Here is a 15,097-nt window from a genome sequence, read left to right on the forward strand (position 1 = left end):
ATGACAGGCCTGGTGCCCAACAGCACAGCAGTGTCGTGGCCGGAGCCAGAGCCAGAGTTGGATCCGGAGCGGTCACCCTGCCTGGTCGGCATCATCCCCATTGTGTATTACAGTGTCCTGCTGGGGCTGGGGCTGCCAGGTGAGAGGGCGGGGGGGCAGAGGGCAGCATGGGCAGCACCCACCTGGGTCTGAGCCCCTCCAAGGGGTGCTGAGCTCTGTGCCCTTGGCTGTCAACAGAGCCTCAGCTCCTGTCCAAGCCTTCCTGTCCATCCCAGGGCGTTTGGGGATGGGGAGGAGAGTCCTCGGGGTGGGGGAACCAAACCTGCTCCCCCCCACTGCCCTAGATTCAGTCCCAGTGCCCGGCTGTGCCACCCAGCCCCAGGGCAGGTGCCACCACCATAGGGACAGATGGTATTTGAGTTGCTTGGGCTGACACACAGAAGAGATTAATCAGCTCAACAAATCCCCACAGCACCAGGATATTTATAGCTCCCCCCCCAGCTGGACCCTGGGCACCCCTGGGGTCCCGGGTGCTGGAGGGGGCAGATGTCACCATCAACCATTGCTCCCCTCCCTCCAGTGAACATCCTGACCGCCGTGGCCCTGTCTCGCCTGGCCACCAGGACCAAGAAGTCATCATACTGGTACCTGCTGGCCCTGACCACCTCTGACATCCTCACCCAGGTCTTCATCATCTTTGTGGGCTTCATCCTGCAGACAGCCATCCTGGCCCGGGCAGTGCCCAGCGCCTTCATCCACACCGTGAATGTGCTGGAGTTCACGGCCAACCACGCCTCCACCTGGGTCACCGTGCTGCTGACCGTGGACCGCTACGTGGCCCTGTGCCACCCGCTGCGCTACCGCGCCGTGTCGTACCCGCAGCGCACGCGCCGGATCATCGCGGCCGTGTTCGCCGCCTCGCTGGCCACCGGCATCCCCTTCTACTGGTGGCTGGACATGTGGCGTGACGCCGACCCGCCCACGGCGCTGGACACGGCGCTCAAGTGGCTGCACTGCATCACCATCTACTTCCTGCCCTGCAGCATCTTCCTGGCCATCAACTCCATCATCATCCGCAAGCTGAAGCGGCGGAGGCGCGTGGGCGGTGGCAAGACCACGGCCCTGCTCCTGGCTGTCACCACTGTCTTTGTCGTGCTCTGGGCTCCCCGCACCGTCGTCATGATGTGCCACCTGTACGTGGCCTCGGTGAGGAGGGACTGGCGCGTGCACCTGGCCTTGGACATCGCCAACATGGTGGCCATGCTCAACACCTCCCTCAACTTCTTCCTCTACTGCTTCGTCAGCCAGACCTTCCGCCGCACGGTGGGCGAGGTGCTGCGGGGACAACCCCGGCACGGCCCCACCCGCCATGGCAGCGGCCACTTCCCACCCCTGGCCCTCAAACCACTGGAACTGTTGGCCAACACAGCGCTCTGAGCAGGGGCAGGGCCTGGCTGGGGGTCCCAGTGCCCACCCAGCCCCACACATCACACCAGGACCTGGGGAGGTCCCACCGTGGGGACACACCACAGGGGGACACACCTCCCCACAACACCCACCTTCCACAGGGCCAGGGTCAATGCTGGTGGTGGTGGCAGGAGGAGCTGGTTGTGCCCAGCCTCTCATCTGGGGACACCACGGTGCCCTGCCTGGCAGAAGCACCCAAGGGACCCGTGCCCACTCCCTGAGCCCCAACAGGATGGGCAGCTCAGCCCTGCCTGTGCTCAGCCCCTCAGGACACACAGTGTTGGGACCCCCAAGAACTCATTCAGGATGTGCCCCAGCTCGGTGGCAGTGAGGTTCCTGGGGAGCACAGGGGCACAGCTGCCTGCAGTGAGGGATGATGGGCACAGCTGAGTTCCTGCAAGATCTGACAAGGATGTGGGGCCCACTGGGAGCCAACAGGATGGTCCCTCCTCCATAAACTGCAGTGCAGAGACCAAAACTCTGGCTGGGTCCAGCTCCTGGGAGCAGATGGGACATGGACACTGCCCCAGCAGTCCCAGTACGAGGTCCCTTTGCCTTGCCCACCCTGATGCCCCCACCCTGCTGCCCAGGGGGTGCTGGAGGGAGCACCCACTAGGTCCAGTGAGCCCAGCTGTAGGGTCTGGGTACATGGTAAGAACTCAGCTCCTGACCCCACCCATTAAAATCCCTCTGGGACCCTTGGGAGGATGTCCCTGCCAGGCTGCAGCCCCTCGGGGTGCCTTCGGTGACCCCCAGCACAAGGGTGCAGCATCTCCCACCGAGTGCAGGGGAGGGGGCTCATGATGCCCCCCTGCATCGGGTGCACCCAGTGCCGCCATCCCAGTTACACACTACCAAGCTGGTGTGACGCTGGGCCCAGCTGCCACCAGAGGGCAGGAATGGGACACTGAGGAGCTGGCACTGCGAGGGGACGGGAGCTGGCACCCCCAGCCCCCCAAACCACCCTAATTCCCCCTAAGATCCTTAGTGTAATCCCCCCGAACAGTCCAGCCTTTCCGCTCGGATTCCCGAGACCGGGCAGGACAGACTCGGGGGCGTCCTCCGGGGGGCAGGGGCCCAGTTGGCCCCTGGCAGGGCACAAAGACACCCCCCCAAATCCCACTGACACCTGCTGCCCACCCCGCCGAGCCCTGGCTGTGCTCACGCAGGGGTAGGATGGGGCACAGCATTTCCCCCGGGATGTGGGGCTGACCCGCACACCCTTCCATCCTGCCCCCTCACCCGGGTCATTCCTGGCGTGGACAGACCCCCCTAGGGATGTCACTGCACCCCAGGCTGGATCCGCACCGGGGGACAGGGTTAAATCCCGACCCGATGGCGCGGAGGGTACCTGGGAGGTTCTCGCTCCATTAATTCTGGCACGTGAGGAGAGCAGGACCGGGAAGGGATTAGTTATTAACCCGGCCGGCGGGCAGGGGCTGAGGGGCCGCGGGCCAGGGGGCTCGGCTGGCACGGGAACCCTCGGTGGGAGCTCCAGGACTGCCACCGGCACCCCGCAATTGCCACCGCCCCCTCTGTGCCAACCGGTGCGTATTTACTTGGCAAAGGAGGTGGAAATGTGCTGACGGCGTCCGCCGGCGCGAGGGGCTCCGGTGGAAACGGTTCCGAGCCCCGGCCGGGGCTGCGGGAGGCACTGGGAGGGCGGCAGAGACCCCCGGCTCCAGGTGTGGCTCTTGCCTTCCCCAGAGGAGCCACCGCGGAGACGGGGCTCAGCCAGCCGTGCCATTGTGCCAGCCGTGCCAGCCGCCCGTCCCTGCGTCTCCCGAGGAAAGGTAAGCCTGGAAAAAATGCGCCCGGCGTGTCGATGTTTTTGGATAGTGCCTGGCCAGAGTCCAGACCCCGGTGCTGAGCGGCATCCCAGCCCCTCACCGTGGCCTCTGTGCTGAAAGGACCAGTTCTGCCCAGTCCCACCACTGGGATCGTGGTTCCCAGCCCACCCAGGGCACTGGGAAACTGGGATTGGGCTCTGCCCGCGCTGGAAGGTCGGTGCCAGGGACTCACCGCCCCAGGAGAAGACCGATGGCAGTGGGTCCCAGCACATGGTGACATCACCCCACAGCCTGGTGGGGTGTTTCTTTTTGTCTACAAAAATCCCAGGAGCAAGCAATGGGGGCTGGAAACCTGGGAGGGCTCCCCACGGGAAAGGGGAGAGGAAACCATCTGCTGTTGGGGGCAAAGTGAGGATTTTCATGGGGAAGGAGGGAGAAAATCACCACCGCGGGGGAACGTGAGGGTTACCTCAGGAAAAGGATGAGGAAAGCCCCCGCCGCGGTGGGGGACACAAAGGCAAACGCGGGGCAGCCACAGGGCAGCCCCGGCGGGACAGACGCCTGCCGGTGGCCCCACAGGGGGTCACGGGGGTCTCGTGCTGAATCAGCAACCGGGAAACCCTCCGGCGGAAGGAAGCAGCCGGTGGAGGGGCCGGGCTGCCGGTGAGGGGGCGGCAGGACAGCCGGGCTCTGCTCCCGGCACTGCTTGGCCAGGGCTGAGCCTTTCCCGGAGAGCGGGGACTCTGCAGTGCTGGATCCTGTATTCCAAATCCCTGGGGAAACTGAGGCACGGGGGCCACCGCTGAGCCCCTCGCCTGCCCGCCCTGCCTCCTGTGAGGGCAGGGAAGGATGAGCCAACCCCAAATGCCATCCCGAATTCAAACGCTCCTTAGGAAGACGGGCAGGAGGGTGGCAGTGGGTGCAGCACTGAGCCTGGACACACCATCCCATCCCCACGGGCTCTGGTGGGTGCCAGTCCTCGTGCCGCGGGTGCTGCCGGCTCTGGCGGGTGCCAGTCTTTGTGCCATGGATGCTGCCGGCTCTGGCGGGTGCCAGTTTTTGTGCCATGGATGCTGCTGGCTCTGGCGGGTGCCAGTCTTTGTGCCATGGATGCTGCCGGCTCTGGCGGGTGCCAGTCTTTATGCCATGGATGCTGCCGGCTCCGGTGGGTGCTGGTCCTTGTCGCAGCTCCCTCTCAGCCACCCTTTCTCCCTAGAGTGTTTTCATCCCGACCTGGATTGGGGCAGGACGTGCCAGAGGCACATTGAACTTTCCTCTGCATCCTTCAGCCTCTTGCTTCACCCTCCCAAAATAGCAGGGCCCGCCTGGAAACCTCTTCCAGGGCTGGTGGGGCCCTCAGGGTGCCCCAGCTCTCCTGGGACTTTGCCCCTTCCCCAGAGACCGTGGGGTGCCCTGTCCCAGCTTCAGGGATGGACCAGGTGACTGTGGGGTGTCCCATCCCGCCTTCAGGGCCACAACCACCCCCATCAGGACAGGGACCACCGAGCCCTGTGGGTGCCCCCCGGCTGGGGCTGCCCTGGCCCCAAGCCCTCTGCAGGAAGGGCTTTTCTGGGGTTTTCTGGGTCCCTCTGCCCTGCCAAGGGCTCCGGCTTTATCCGTCAGCTGACATTCCTCCGGGAGGCCGCTCATTGCGCAGCGGGGCCGCCAGCTGAGCCCCACTCCGGGGTTCATCCCCTGAGCCCACCGGAGGTCGCGCCGGGGCCCCGTGTAGGGAACGCAGCCCCTCCTACTCTGTCCTTTGTCCCTTGAGAGTCTCTTTCAGTGGGCAGGGCTCAGACCCCCCCAGACTCATCACGTTGATGACAGGGACACCCCCCCACACACAGACTCATCACACCGATGCCCAGGTGGGCTCCCCCCTGTTCCACGTCCCCAGCCCGGGCTCTGCTCCCTCCCCCAGCCCGCTCCGTGCCCCGGGGCGGGTCCCCGGTGCTCCCGCCCGGTGCGGCGGGGCAGGTCCCGGCCGGCCGCGCTCCCGGGGCTGAGCCGCACCTCGGGGAGGGGCCGGGCCGGGCAGGCGCACGGTGCGGCGGCACCGAGGCTGGCTCGGCTCGGCACGGCACGGCACGGGGGAGCGGAGCGGCGGGCACCAGGGGCTGCGGCCGGTGAGCGGGGCTGGGGAGGCCGAACCCTGCGGGGCTGGAGGGCGGCACCGGGAACTGCGACGGGAAGGGACCGGGAGCCGTCCGCCCCCGCCGTTCCTCCGGCAGGAGGGTCGGGGACGGCTCTGACGAAGTTTCGTGGCCAGGACCGGGCGAGAACTCTGGGAAACATCGAGATGGTGCGGGACTGGAGTGCGGGAGGAACCGGGCGGGGGGAACCGGGCCGGGGATGCGGGGGAAGCCAGCGACGGGTGCGGGGGGACTGGCGGGGGTGCAGGGGGAGCGGGACGGGAGTGCGGGAGGAGCCGGGCTGGGGGTGCGGGGGTAGCAGCCGGTCGGACCCGCGGGCACGGGGACTCTGTCCGACTGTGGTGCCGGGGGTCCCTGTCCCCATCCCAGAGGGGTGCCCGGTTTGGGACCCCTGGGGGAGCGGTGGGTCCTCGCCCCGGTGTCACCCTGCTGGGGGTCTCCTCCCGGTTTCCTGCCCCCCAGAAATGGGGCTGCAGCTTCCTCTCTGCCTCGTCTTCCCTGTGCCCACTCCTTGGTGGCAGCAGCGGAGACAGGGACCGGGACCCCATGCCGTGCCAGGCTGTGCCGTGCCGTGTCGTGCCAGCCTGCAGCTGCCTACGTGCCAGCGGGCCGGACACACAACCTGCACTGGGCCAGTGCCCAGAGACAGAGGAGGGAAGTGGGAAAGGAGAAGTTGCAAGAGGACCGTGGTGGCATGCAAGGACAAGGCAAGGGGACAGCTCTGTCCCCCGGTATCACCTCTGCCATCAGCCCAGGCCCATATTCTGTGTTCTCAGGGAGCCAGTGGGCACATTTCTGCCTGCTCCTGGCACCAGAGGCAGTGATGGGCACAGCCTCAGAGAATTCCCATGTCAGGAGGGAACATGTGGGGCACAGAGAGACTGAGCCCCTCTCAGGTGCCACCAATCTCCAGGCAAAGAGCCAGTGGGGTACATGTGGCTGCCTGGTCCCATATGGAGCTCCCTGGGTGGACTCAGCTGTGTTGGCGCAGACAGGGCTCCCTGGCACCCACTGCTTGCCACCGGATGCCCAGTGGGGGCTGTGGGCAGGGATGCTCCGAGCCAGGAGCTGATCCATATCCCTGGCCCTGTGGCCTGATCCCGCTGTGTCCCACAGGGTCCCTGGGCACCGCGGTGCAGGATGGACCCTGCGGCCGTGCTGCTGGCCCTGCTGCCCACGGATACCACCCAGCCCAGCCCACCCCGGGGCTGCAGCCACGACCTCTCCCCCCTCTACTACAACCTCTGCGACCTCTCGGCAAGCTGGGGCATCGCGGTAGAGGCGGTGGCCAGTCTCGGCGTGGTGACCACCTTTGTGCTCACCATCGTCCTGGTGGCCAGCCTGCCCTTCGTGCAGGACCACCAGAAGAAGAGCCTGGTGGCCACACAGGTCTTCTTCCTTCTGGGCACCTTCGGGTTGTTCTGCCTGACCTTCGCCTTCATCGTGGGGCCAGATTTCTCCACCTGCACCTCCCGACGCTTTCTCTTTGGTGTCCTCTTCGGCATCTGCTTCTCCTGCCTGCTGGCACACGCCGTGGCCCTCAACTTCCTGGCGCGGCGGAACCGGGCGCCGCGGGGCTGGGTGACACTGGCAGTGGCCCTGTCTCTCGCCTCGGTGGAGGTCATCATCAACACAGAGTGGCTCCTCATCACGGTGGCACGGCACGAGGGCCCTCCAGACCCCTGCCAGCTGGCAGACGCTGACTTTGTCATGGCGCTCATCTACGTCATGTTCCTGCTGGCGGCTGCCTTTGGCACGGCCTGGCCGGCCCTCTGTGGCCACTACGGCCGCTGGCGCAAGCACAGCGCCTTCATCCTGGCCACCACCGGCCTCTCCGTGGCCATCTGGGTGGTGTGGACTGTCATGTACCTCTATGGGAACCAGCACACCGGCCACAAGCCTGGCTGGGATGACCCCACCTTGGCCATTGCTCTGGTCAGCAATGCCTGCGTCTTCCTCCTCCTCTACGTCATCCCCGAGGTGACACACGTGACACGGCGCAGCCCTGAGCAGGCCTTTGAAGACGATGGCTACCCCACGCGTGGGGTGGGCTATGAGACCATCCTCAAGGAGCAGAAGTCACAGAGCATGTTTGTGGAGAACAAAGCCTTCTCGATGGATGAACCCTCCTTTGGTAGGTGCCGGGGCTCACAGGACCTCTCACCCCACGGCAGGGCTGCTGGTGGGCTCCAGGGACCCTCTCACCCCTTGGCACGCTGCTGGCAGACACTGGGGCTCACCAGGGACCTTCCTGCCACATGGTGAAGCTGCCAACATCCATCAGGGACCCTCACTCATGGAGACCCTGAGGGATGGCACTGGGGATGGCAACAGTGGGTGGGTGATGAGACATCTGGCAGTGACCTGCCAGGGACTGACGCCTGTTGTGGCTCCCACAAACTGGCTGGGCTGGGCCTACCAGTTTGGGCTGAGCCCAGCAGCTCCAGGTGCTCCCTCCTCAGCGTGGGGTGCCCGTGGCTCCTGGTGCTCTGCCCCAGGCAGATGCTGCACTCGTGAGACCCTACAATAACACAGGGTGGTGACAGTCACCCCACTGGGCATCGCGGGCAGGCACCAGGTGTCTGCACCCCCTAGGGCAGGGAAGGACCCCCTGAGCCGCAGCTGCACCCAAAAGACCCTACAATAACAAACCAAGCCAGGCAGGGGCTGCACTGGGAGCGTGGCAATGCCAACCCCAGGGACAAGAGTGTGCTCTGGGAAAGGTACAGAGCTGCTGAGTCAGCTCATTAAACCTGCTAAAGAGGTACCCAGAGCCCTGGTGGGCAGGGGTGGCTCCACGGTGACTGTGCCCATGTCTCAGCAGCCAAGAAACCGGTGTCCCCGTACAGCGGCTACAACGGGCAGCTGCTGACCAGCGTGTACCAGCCCACCGAGATGGCTCTGATGCACAAGGGAACGGTGAGTGTGACACCAGGTGGCACCAGGGGTGGCCGCATCCTGCCAACATTTCAACCGGAGCAGCCGGGATGGGGGACAGGGTGTGAGGTGGGGGTGGGCTCCCATGACCCCTGTGCCCCAATGGCTGCTATAACAGGGTGGGCACGCTCTGAGCCTGCCCTGAGACCCTGCAGGGCTGGGGGTGTGCCCAGTGCTGTGACATCCCCCGTGTCTGTCCCTCAGAGTGAAGGTCCCTATGACGTGATCCTGCCCCGCGCCTCCACCAGCCCAGCGCCGGGCAGTGCCAGCTCCACACTCCGTGCCGAGGACGCCTTTGCGGCACAGGCCCGGCATGCCGGCATCCCACGGGACACCAGGAGCTGCCAGGTGGGTGAACGGCAATGGGGCATCCAGCCACGGTGAGGACAAAGTCTGTCTGCCATGGTGATGGCTCTGCCCAGCGCCCAGAGCCCACCTGGCGGGTCAGGGTGCATGTGCCAGCAGTGTGAAACCCGTGGTCCATGGTGCCACCCCAGTACTACCCCAGTGCCACCCTGCTGTGCCCACAGGTGCAGTCCCCGTACAGCAGGAACCGGTGGTGAAGCCCCTGGTGATGCAGCTTCTGCCTCACTGGCACAGTCCCTCCGTCCTGCTCCCGAGGTCTTGCCCAGCCTCATCTCACCCTGACGTGTGAATTCTACCCTGCTGGCAGCCAGAGCCAGTTCCTGACAATGGGATGCCCGGATCCGGTCCCAGAGCCAGTGCTCCCACCTGCCCGTCCCAGATGGCCATGGCACCTGCAAGCTGCCAGCTCTGCCTGGACCCCACAGCCTGCCTCAAGGACTGGCTCCCATGGGGACACCCCAAGTTGTGCCCTCACTGCCTTCATGACGCACAGACACCTCGTCCCTTCCAGGCCATGGACCTTCTGAAACCAGGGCGCTGGTGGGACCCCCACCCAGGGCACCCTCAGCTCTGCACTGACCCCACCAGCCCTGGGGACCCTGAGCTGACCTGGCCCCATCCTGCCACAGGGCACGAGGGGACCCATTGCTGGGGAAGGGGGGCTACTGGGGGCCCAGGGGAATCAGTGCCTTGCTGGGGTTGGGGACTTGCAGCTCCAGCCGCCTTGTCGGTGCCTTCCCCCCGCGGGGCTCAGGGAGGAGCTGCGCCCCTCGCCCTCCCTGGGGCTTTCTCTGTCGTTTGCTCTCTTCCTCATTTTTTTTCAGGTCACCCCAATAAAAAAGGTGGTTTTTTCCTATGGTGCTGTCACAGGGCCCTCGACACCCCCAACCCTCCCAGATGGGGCGGCTGGGCCGGGATCCCGTGGGCAGATGGGCTGCCGGGCAGGGGGCAGCGCAGCACGGAGGACGTGCCAAGGTCGGGGCGGTTTTCCCCGCTCCGATTGCTTTCCCCTCCACACCATTCCTCTCCTCCGGGCAGGAAGCCTGCGGCCAGCAGTGCCATGAATTATTCAGGGCTGGAATGGCTCCGTGGGGGCAGGCGGGTGACCTGCTCTCCTTGAGCCGGAGCCGGGATGGCGGTGGAGGGGCTGCCAGCAGGCACATGTGCCCTGCACGGTGCCCGCACGAGGACACAGCAGGAGCGTGGCACATGCCATGTCCCCACTGTGCCCTTGGCTGGCTCACAACCCACGCTCCTGGCTCTGGGGAAACAGCTGTGGGAGCCGAGTGTTTGCAGTGGGATGTGGCTGTGCCCCCCCGGGGCAAACACGTCACCCGTGTTTACCTGGCGCCGAGTGGCAGCGGGGACATCGCCCAGCAGCACCAGGCACTCGGTGTCCCCAGGGCCACCCTCACCTCCTGCCAGCCACTGGCACTGCATGGCACAGCAGCGTCCAGCACGTGACTCCCCCAAAGGCACATCCACCTTCCTGGGGGCACAGAGGCGACACCCTGGGGCTGGCAGAGCCCCCCAAACAGCAGGGTGTGAAGGGCTGTCCCCACTCAGCCCTGGCAGGGCACAGCGGAGCTGCGGTGGCTCCGCTCCCGTGCCCAGCCCCTCCGGAAGCGCAGGATCCCACCGGTGCCGCCAGCTCCGGCCGCAGCGCGGGGCCAGCCCCGCTCCAACAGGCACTGCTTTGTGCCGGTGGGGCCGCGAACAGCAGGCCCTTTGTGCGGGCAGGTGAGGGGCAGACACGGCTGTGCCGCGCCCGGAGCGGCCCCGCAGCCTCCCCGGGGCCCAGAGCTGGGGACACCGCACAGACAGGGCAGGTGGCACGGGGAGGGGATGTGGCAGCACACCTGGCACCAGGTCAGCGTGTCCCAGGGGTCTGCCAGGGCCAGGTGGGGACACAGGCAGTGATGCCGAGGGCAGGGGTGGGGCACCAGGGGCTCAGCAGTGTCACGAGCAGGGACAACACAGGAAAGTGACTCCGTGCCAGGTGAGTCCTATGGGATGCTCCATGTCCTCAGCACTGCCTCACTTTGCTCCCACTGGGAACTGGAGCTGGAGGGGTCATGGCCAAGCACTGGGATCTCCTCAAGGCTGAGCAACCAGGGGCCTGCCCTCATCAGAGCCCTGCCAGGGCCAGCCTGTGGTGACAGTGACATGCCTGGCACTGCCATCTGCCAGCACAGCAGTGTCCCTAAGGAATCTGGGCAGGGTGGGAGCACAGACACACTCATCCATCAGCTCCCACTGGCACTTTTACTCCAAGCAGGTCCATGGCACCGCAGGGACCCCACTCTGGTGCCGAGCTTGGGCTGTGGGGAGTCCCAGGGCTCAGCAGTGATACAAGAGCATCACAACAATGTCCCCTTCGAGTCCTGGGGTCCCTGCAGAGGGACCAGGAATGCGCAGTCCCTCTGGGTGGGCTTAGCCTGGCACCCTGTGCCCGGCCTGGGAATGTTCCCGCTGGAGCTGTTTCCGCCTCTGGATGTCCCTGTAGGCCTGGATGACCCGTGCCCGCTCCTCCTCCACGATGCGCCGGCGAGCCATTGACATCACTGGTGACACTGGGGACACGGGGGACACAGGGGACACCTGGCTCTGGCCCAGCCGAGGCGTCAGGAGGAGCCGCTTCTGTCCAGCCTGTGGGCAGAGATGGGACAGCTCAGGGGTGAGACACCGGGACTGCACCCCAAGGAGCTGTCACGGGGCCACCGAGGCCACCCCAGCCCTGCAGGTACCCAGGGGTGGGTGGTACTGCCCCCCAGAGCTCACCTGCTTGGTGGGACCTTGTCCCCGGGGCCGTGAGGTGATGGTGGGTGGCTGTGTCACCACCTCCCCGAACGCCACCGTGTCTGCAAGGGACAGAGCCACAGTCAGGTGGGAGCTCCAGCTCCCCCCACCCCTCCGTGTGCTGAACCCCGGGGGTGGGGGTCACTCCAGACCCACCTTGGAACAGGCTCTTCTCCAGCATGGCCTCCTTCTTCTCCTCCTTCTTCTTCCGAGCTTTTTCCAGCTTCTTTTTCTGAAACCTGAACACCCTCGTTATTGCCAGGCCTCAGGAGCAGACAGGGAGTCCCTTCCCCACGGGAGCCCCCCAGGACCCCCAGCTATCCCCCTAGGAGGGTGAACCAGGCTTGTGGCTCCATTCCCAGAGATCCAACTCCATGGGAGGGCACTCACAGCCTGGCACCTGCCCCACCAGCCAGGACCAGGCAGGGGGACAAGCCATGGCCTTGCTCTCACTGTTTTTTCCTCTGGGACTTCTCCGGAGCCATGTCCTCCTTCTCAGGCTCCCGCTGGAGCTGGTTCTCGGCGAGGAAGAGGACGCGCTGCACCTCCTGCTCCATGCGGCAGAAGTAGGAGCGCTCCGACTCCCCCTTCCCCCGCCGGAACCGGGGGGTGTGTCCCGGAGTCTCGGGGCCCTTGGAGCCCTTGCCCTTGGGGCCCTTGGCCTTCTGCTGCTGCTTCTTCTCTAGGAGAGACGGGTGGCATTACTGCAGTGACAACACTCTGGGGTCCCTGCAGGTGCCAGCGCAGGGCTGGGACGTCACCAGAGGGAGGAGGGTGTCCCATGGCAGGATCCAGCTGTGCCATGGGCTGCAGGGCCACCTGCTCGGGCCACCTCCGTGTCCCACCTGCCGCCTGCTTCCTCCCGGGGTCCGGGCGCTTCATGGCCTCGCGGCTCCGCATGAGCTCCCGCAGGCGGAACGGGATCTCCTGCTCCTCGGGGTGCTTGGGCTTCAGGTTGTCCACCTTCCCCTCCTTCCTGCAGGGAAGGAGCACAGGGAGAGGGGGAAGCACCGGGAACTGGATGCTGGGACACCGGGACACGACCCAGCCTCCCGGAGTGGGACCCCCAGCTGCACCCCCAGACCCCACGTGGGTCCAGGTCCCAAACCGGGAGCGAGCCAGGTCCTATCCTGACCGGATCCCGCGGGCACTGACCTGCTGCGCCGCGGGACAGCCTGTCCATGTTCCGATCTCGGTCCCGCTTTCTGTCCCGGTCCTGTTTTCTGTCCCTGTCCTGGTCCCGGTTTGTGACTCTGTTTCTGTCCCGCTCCTGGTCTCTGTCCCTTTTTCTGTCCCGCTCCAGGCCTCTGTCCCTGTTTTAATCCCAGTCTCCGTCCCTGTCCCCGTCCCGGTCCCGGTCCCCGGGCCATGTTTGAGCCGCTCCTCACGTGGCCACTCCACCGCCACTTCCGGATTCTCGGCCCCGCCCCTCTTTCTCATTGGCCTCTCCAACGCCACAAGTCCCGCCCCATTGGCTGTGCCAAGCTGCCATTGGCTGTGCGCGCTGTCACTCGGGCAGGGGGCGGGGCCGGGCGGATGCTGCTGCGGGGGACGCGGGGCCTGGCGGGGGCGAGGCGGGCGGTGAGCGGGGACCGGGGACAAGGGGGGACAGCGGAGTGCTGGGGGTGAGATACGGGGGCACACGGGGGTGCCGGGGGGTCGTGGGAGGCTGCTGGGGAGGGGACGAGCGGGGGGAAATGGGTGCTGAACAGGCGTGGGGGAATTGGGGTGACAAGGAGGGAATTGGGAGGACAAGGAAGGAATTGGGGGGACAAGGAAGGAATTGGGAGGGCAAGAAAGGACAAGGAAGGAATCGGGGGTGCAGGTGGACAGGGGACCGAGGGGGACAAGGGGGTGTTGGGATGTGGGGGCTGCAGGAAGAGAAGGGGGTGCTGGAATGGGGTGGGGGACTTGGGGAGTGGAGGGAAGGGGATATGGGGGTGCTGGGGAGGGAGTGGGAGTGCTGGGGATGGGGAGGAGGAAATGGGAGTGCTGACGGGGTAGGAGGAGCTGCTGGAGGGGTGATGGTGGTGGGGAGGGGTTGTGGCTGAGTTAGGGGCACAAAAGCCAGAGCTGCCCCCTCTGTGTCCCCCCAGCCTGGCATCAGCAGCTGTGTCTTGTTCCTTGCAGCCCCCAGGCAGTGCCAGGGGGGTGCCCAGAGAGGGGACCCTGTGCCCCCACCCCGCCAACACCTCCAGCCTCCGGGAGCGCTTGGACACCCCAGGAAAGGCCAGCGGCTCCTCGAGCACCCCAGGGAGCGAGAGCAGCACAGACCCCCCCAGTGGCAATGGGGGAGTCGCTCCTGCAGCCCCCCCGGTGCCCCCCCCGCCCACCCACTGCTGCGGGACCGGCTGCCCCAACTGTGTGTGGGTGGGGTACGTGGAGGAGCTGCTGGAGCGGCACCGTGATGGGGGAGCCCAGGCCCTGGCGGCCGTGGAGCAGCACGTGGAGGACGAGAACATCAAGATGATCCTCAGGATGGAGATCAGACTGCGCTCCAAGAAGGACTGAGCCACCCCCCGGGACCCCAAAACTGACAGGATATGCCTGGAGCCCCCACTTCAGGTGGGGTGGTGGGATCTGGATTTGGGTTATTTATAGAGTTTATTTGTGTGTGCTGAGCACGGGAACCCAGGGGTGTCACTCGAGGCCATGTCACCTCCCAGTCTCAGAGGATCCTGCCCTTGGGGACAGACAACAGCTCAGGCCTGTCCTAAGCCTCGGATTTCCCAAGAGCTGGATGCTGCTCCTTCCTGGGATGACAAATCCCTGCCAAGGGCAGACTGGGGCAGCCCCCCACACCCAGCCCTCCTCCTCCTCCTTGTGCTCCTGGCTGGAATTTAAGCACCTTGGGGGGGGTTTAAGCCAGACCCCTGCCCATAAGCCTCTTAGGCCCCTCTCCATGAGGGGCAGCGTGTGGCCCTGAGCACGTGGGAAGCAGCAGCCTCACTGTCCTTGTCCCTGATGTTACATCCTGCTCTCCATGGTGCCTTTTCTTCCTTTCCCTCTGCCTGCATCTTCAAACACCATGAATTTGGCCCAACAAACCAGCCCACCCCCTTCTGAGGGACTCACACCCATTGGGACCCCTCAAAACCCCCCCAGTCATCTCTGGATGAGCTTTCCAAGGAGCCACCAAGCCCCTGAGTGTCACTCACCAACGAACCCAAATTAACAGCTGGGTCCTGCTCTCTGCCAGGGAAGTAGCTGGTTCTCCATGGAAAACACTCCTGGATCCCCACTAATCCTAGAGCACAACTAATTGTAATTAGTGGTGGGGGCTGAAGTTCAATTAAAGTGTGCTGAGATTATTCTGTTTTTAATTGCTTTAGCGCTGGATTAGGGGAGCTTTGGAGCAACACTGACCATGGGCAGGGGCTGCCAGACCCTCTGCAGCTGGATCTGTGGTGGCAAAGGCAGGGATGGTGCTGGGAGGGCACCCCCTGTGCCAGGCCCCCCACCTGGGCTGGAAATAGGGCTGGAATGGGGGTCTCAGCCTCCTGCTGGGATCAAGAGGTGCTGAAGGAACCTCTTTGGGAATGGGGGATCTCCCAGGAGAAGGAGGCAGGATCACCCTGTGTGGGA

The 15,097-nt window shown here is 65.4% G+C and overlaps 4 protein-coding genes across 7 annotated transcripts; 3 read left to right on the forward strand and 1 right to left on the reverse strand.

The window, feature by feature from the left end:
- Nucleotides 1-1,437, forward strand: GPR142 (G protein-coupled receptor 142). Its single transcript, XM_071573611.1, has 2 exons — nt 1-139; nt 581-1,437. The coding sequence occupies exons 1-2, from the start codon at nt 1-3 to the stop codon at nt 1,435-1,437; spliced, it is 996 nt and encodes a 331-aa protein (XP_071429712.1).
- A 1,741-nt stretch (nt 1,438-3,178) lies between these two features.
- On the forward strand, nt 3,179-9,569 carry GPRC5C (G protein-coupled receptor class C group 5 member C). 4 transcript variants are annotated; one of them, XM_071573501.1, is made up of 5 exons: nt 3,179-3,260; nt 6,527-7,544; nt 8,232-8,329; nt 8,552-8,695; nt 8,878-9,569. In XM_071573501.1, exons 2-5 carry the CDS (start codon nt 6,551-6,553, stop codon nt 8,908-8,910), a joined length of 1,269 nt encoding a protein of 422 aa, XP_071429602.1. In that variant the 5' UTR covers nt 3,179-3,260; nt 6,527-6,550; the 3' UTR covers nt 8,911-9,569. The 4 variants fall into 4 exon arrangements, with proteins under 4 accessions (XP_071429602.1, XP_071429601.1, XP_071429599.1 ...); XM_071573500.1 differs by lacking the exon at nt 3,179-3,260 and adding an exon at nt 5,204-5,383; XM_071573498.1 differs by lacking the exon at nt 3,179-3,260 and adding an exon at nt 5,394-5,559.
- A 1,399-nt stretch (nt 9,570-10,968) lies between these two features.
- CCDC137 (coiled-coil domain containing 137) lies at nt 10,969-12,909 on the reverse strand. The gene is made up of 6 exons (XM_071573619.1): nt 12,668-12,909; nt 12,358-12,488; nt 11,966-12,194; nt 11,669-11,751; nt 11,495-11,574; nt 10,969-11,362 (listed from the first exon to the last, which is right to left on the reverse strand). Exons 1-6 carry the CDS (start codon nt 12,880-12,882, stop codon nt 11,147-11,149), a joined length of 954 nt encoding a protein of 317 aa, XP_071429720.1. The 5' UTR covers nt 12,883-12,909; the 3' UTR covers nt 10,969-11,146.
- Nucleotides 12,910-13,036: 127 nt separating this feature from the next.
- OXLD1 (oxidoreductase like domain containing 1) lies at nt 13,037-14,823 on the forward strand. Its single transcript, XM_071573645.1, has 2 exons — nt 13,037-13,093; nt 13,643-14,823. The coding sequence occupies exons 1-2, from the start codon at nt 13,049-13,051 to the stop codon at nt 14,021-14,023; spliced, it is 426 nt and encodes a 141-aa protein (XP_071429746.1). The 5' UTR covers nt 13,037-13,048; the 3' UTR covers nt 14,024-14,823.
- Nucleotides 14,824-15,097: the final 274 nt, after the last annotated feature.

The sequence above is a fragment of the Pithys albifrons genome, chromosome 19, assembly GCF_047495875.1.
Source record: "Pithys albifrons albifrons isolate INPA30051 chromosome 19, PitAlb_v1, whole genome shotgun sequence".
NCBI classification, from domain to species: domain Eukaryota; kingdom Metazoa; phylum Chordata; class Aves; order Passeriformes; family Thamnophilidae; genus Pithys; species Pithys albifrons.

What these genes read in the sequence shown, in the direction of transcription:
- GPR142 (XM_071573611.1), top strand. Translation starts at nt 1, where the DNA reads ATGACAGGCCTGGTGCCCAACAGCACAGCAGTGTCGTGGCCGGAGCCA. An exon ending in GCTGGGGCTGGGGCTGCCAG is followed by an intron (nt 140 to 580) that starts GTGAGAGGGCGG and finishes CCCTCCCTCCAG; the next exon opens with TGAACATCCTGACCGCCGTG.
- GPRC5C (XM_071573498.1), top strand. An exon ending in CTCTGATGCACAAGGGAACG is followed by an intron (nt 8,330 to 8,551) that starts GTGAGTGTGACA and finishes TCTGTCCCTCAG; the next exon opens with AGTGAAGGTCCCTATGACGT. An exon ending in GGGACACCAGGAGCTGCCAG is followed by an intron (nt 8,696 to 8,877) that starts GTGGGTGAACGG and finishes CTGTGCCCACAG; the next exon opens with GTGCAGTCCCCGTACAGCAG.
- CCDC137 (XM_071573619.1), bottom strand. Translation starts at nt 12,882, where the DNA reads ATGGCCCGGGGACCGGGACCGGGACGGGGACAGGGACGGAGACTGGGA. An exon ending in GCTGTCCCGCGGCGCAGCAG is followed by an intron (nt 12,489 to 12,667) that starts GTCAGTGCCCGC and finishes CCTTCCCTGCAG; the next exon opens with GAAGGAGGGGAAGGTGGACA. An exon ending in GGAGAAGAGCCTGTTCCAAG is followed by an intron (nt 11,575 to 11,668) that starts GTGGGTCTGGAG and finishes TGTCCCTTGCAG; the next exon opens with ACACGGTGGCGTTCGGGGAG.
- OXLD1 (XM_071573645.1), top strand. Translation starts at nt 13,049, where the DNA reads ATGCTGCTGCGGGGGACGCGGGGCCTGGCGGGGGCGAGGCGGGCG. An exon ending in TGGCGGGGGCGAGGCGGGCG is followed by an intron (nt 13,094 to 13,642) that starts GTGAGCGGGGAC and finishes TGTTCCTTGCAG; the next exon opens with CCCCCAGGCAGTGCCAGGGG.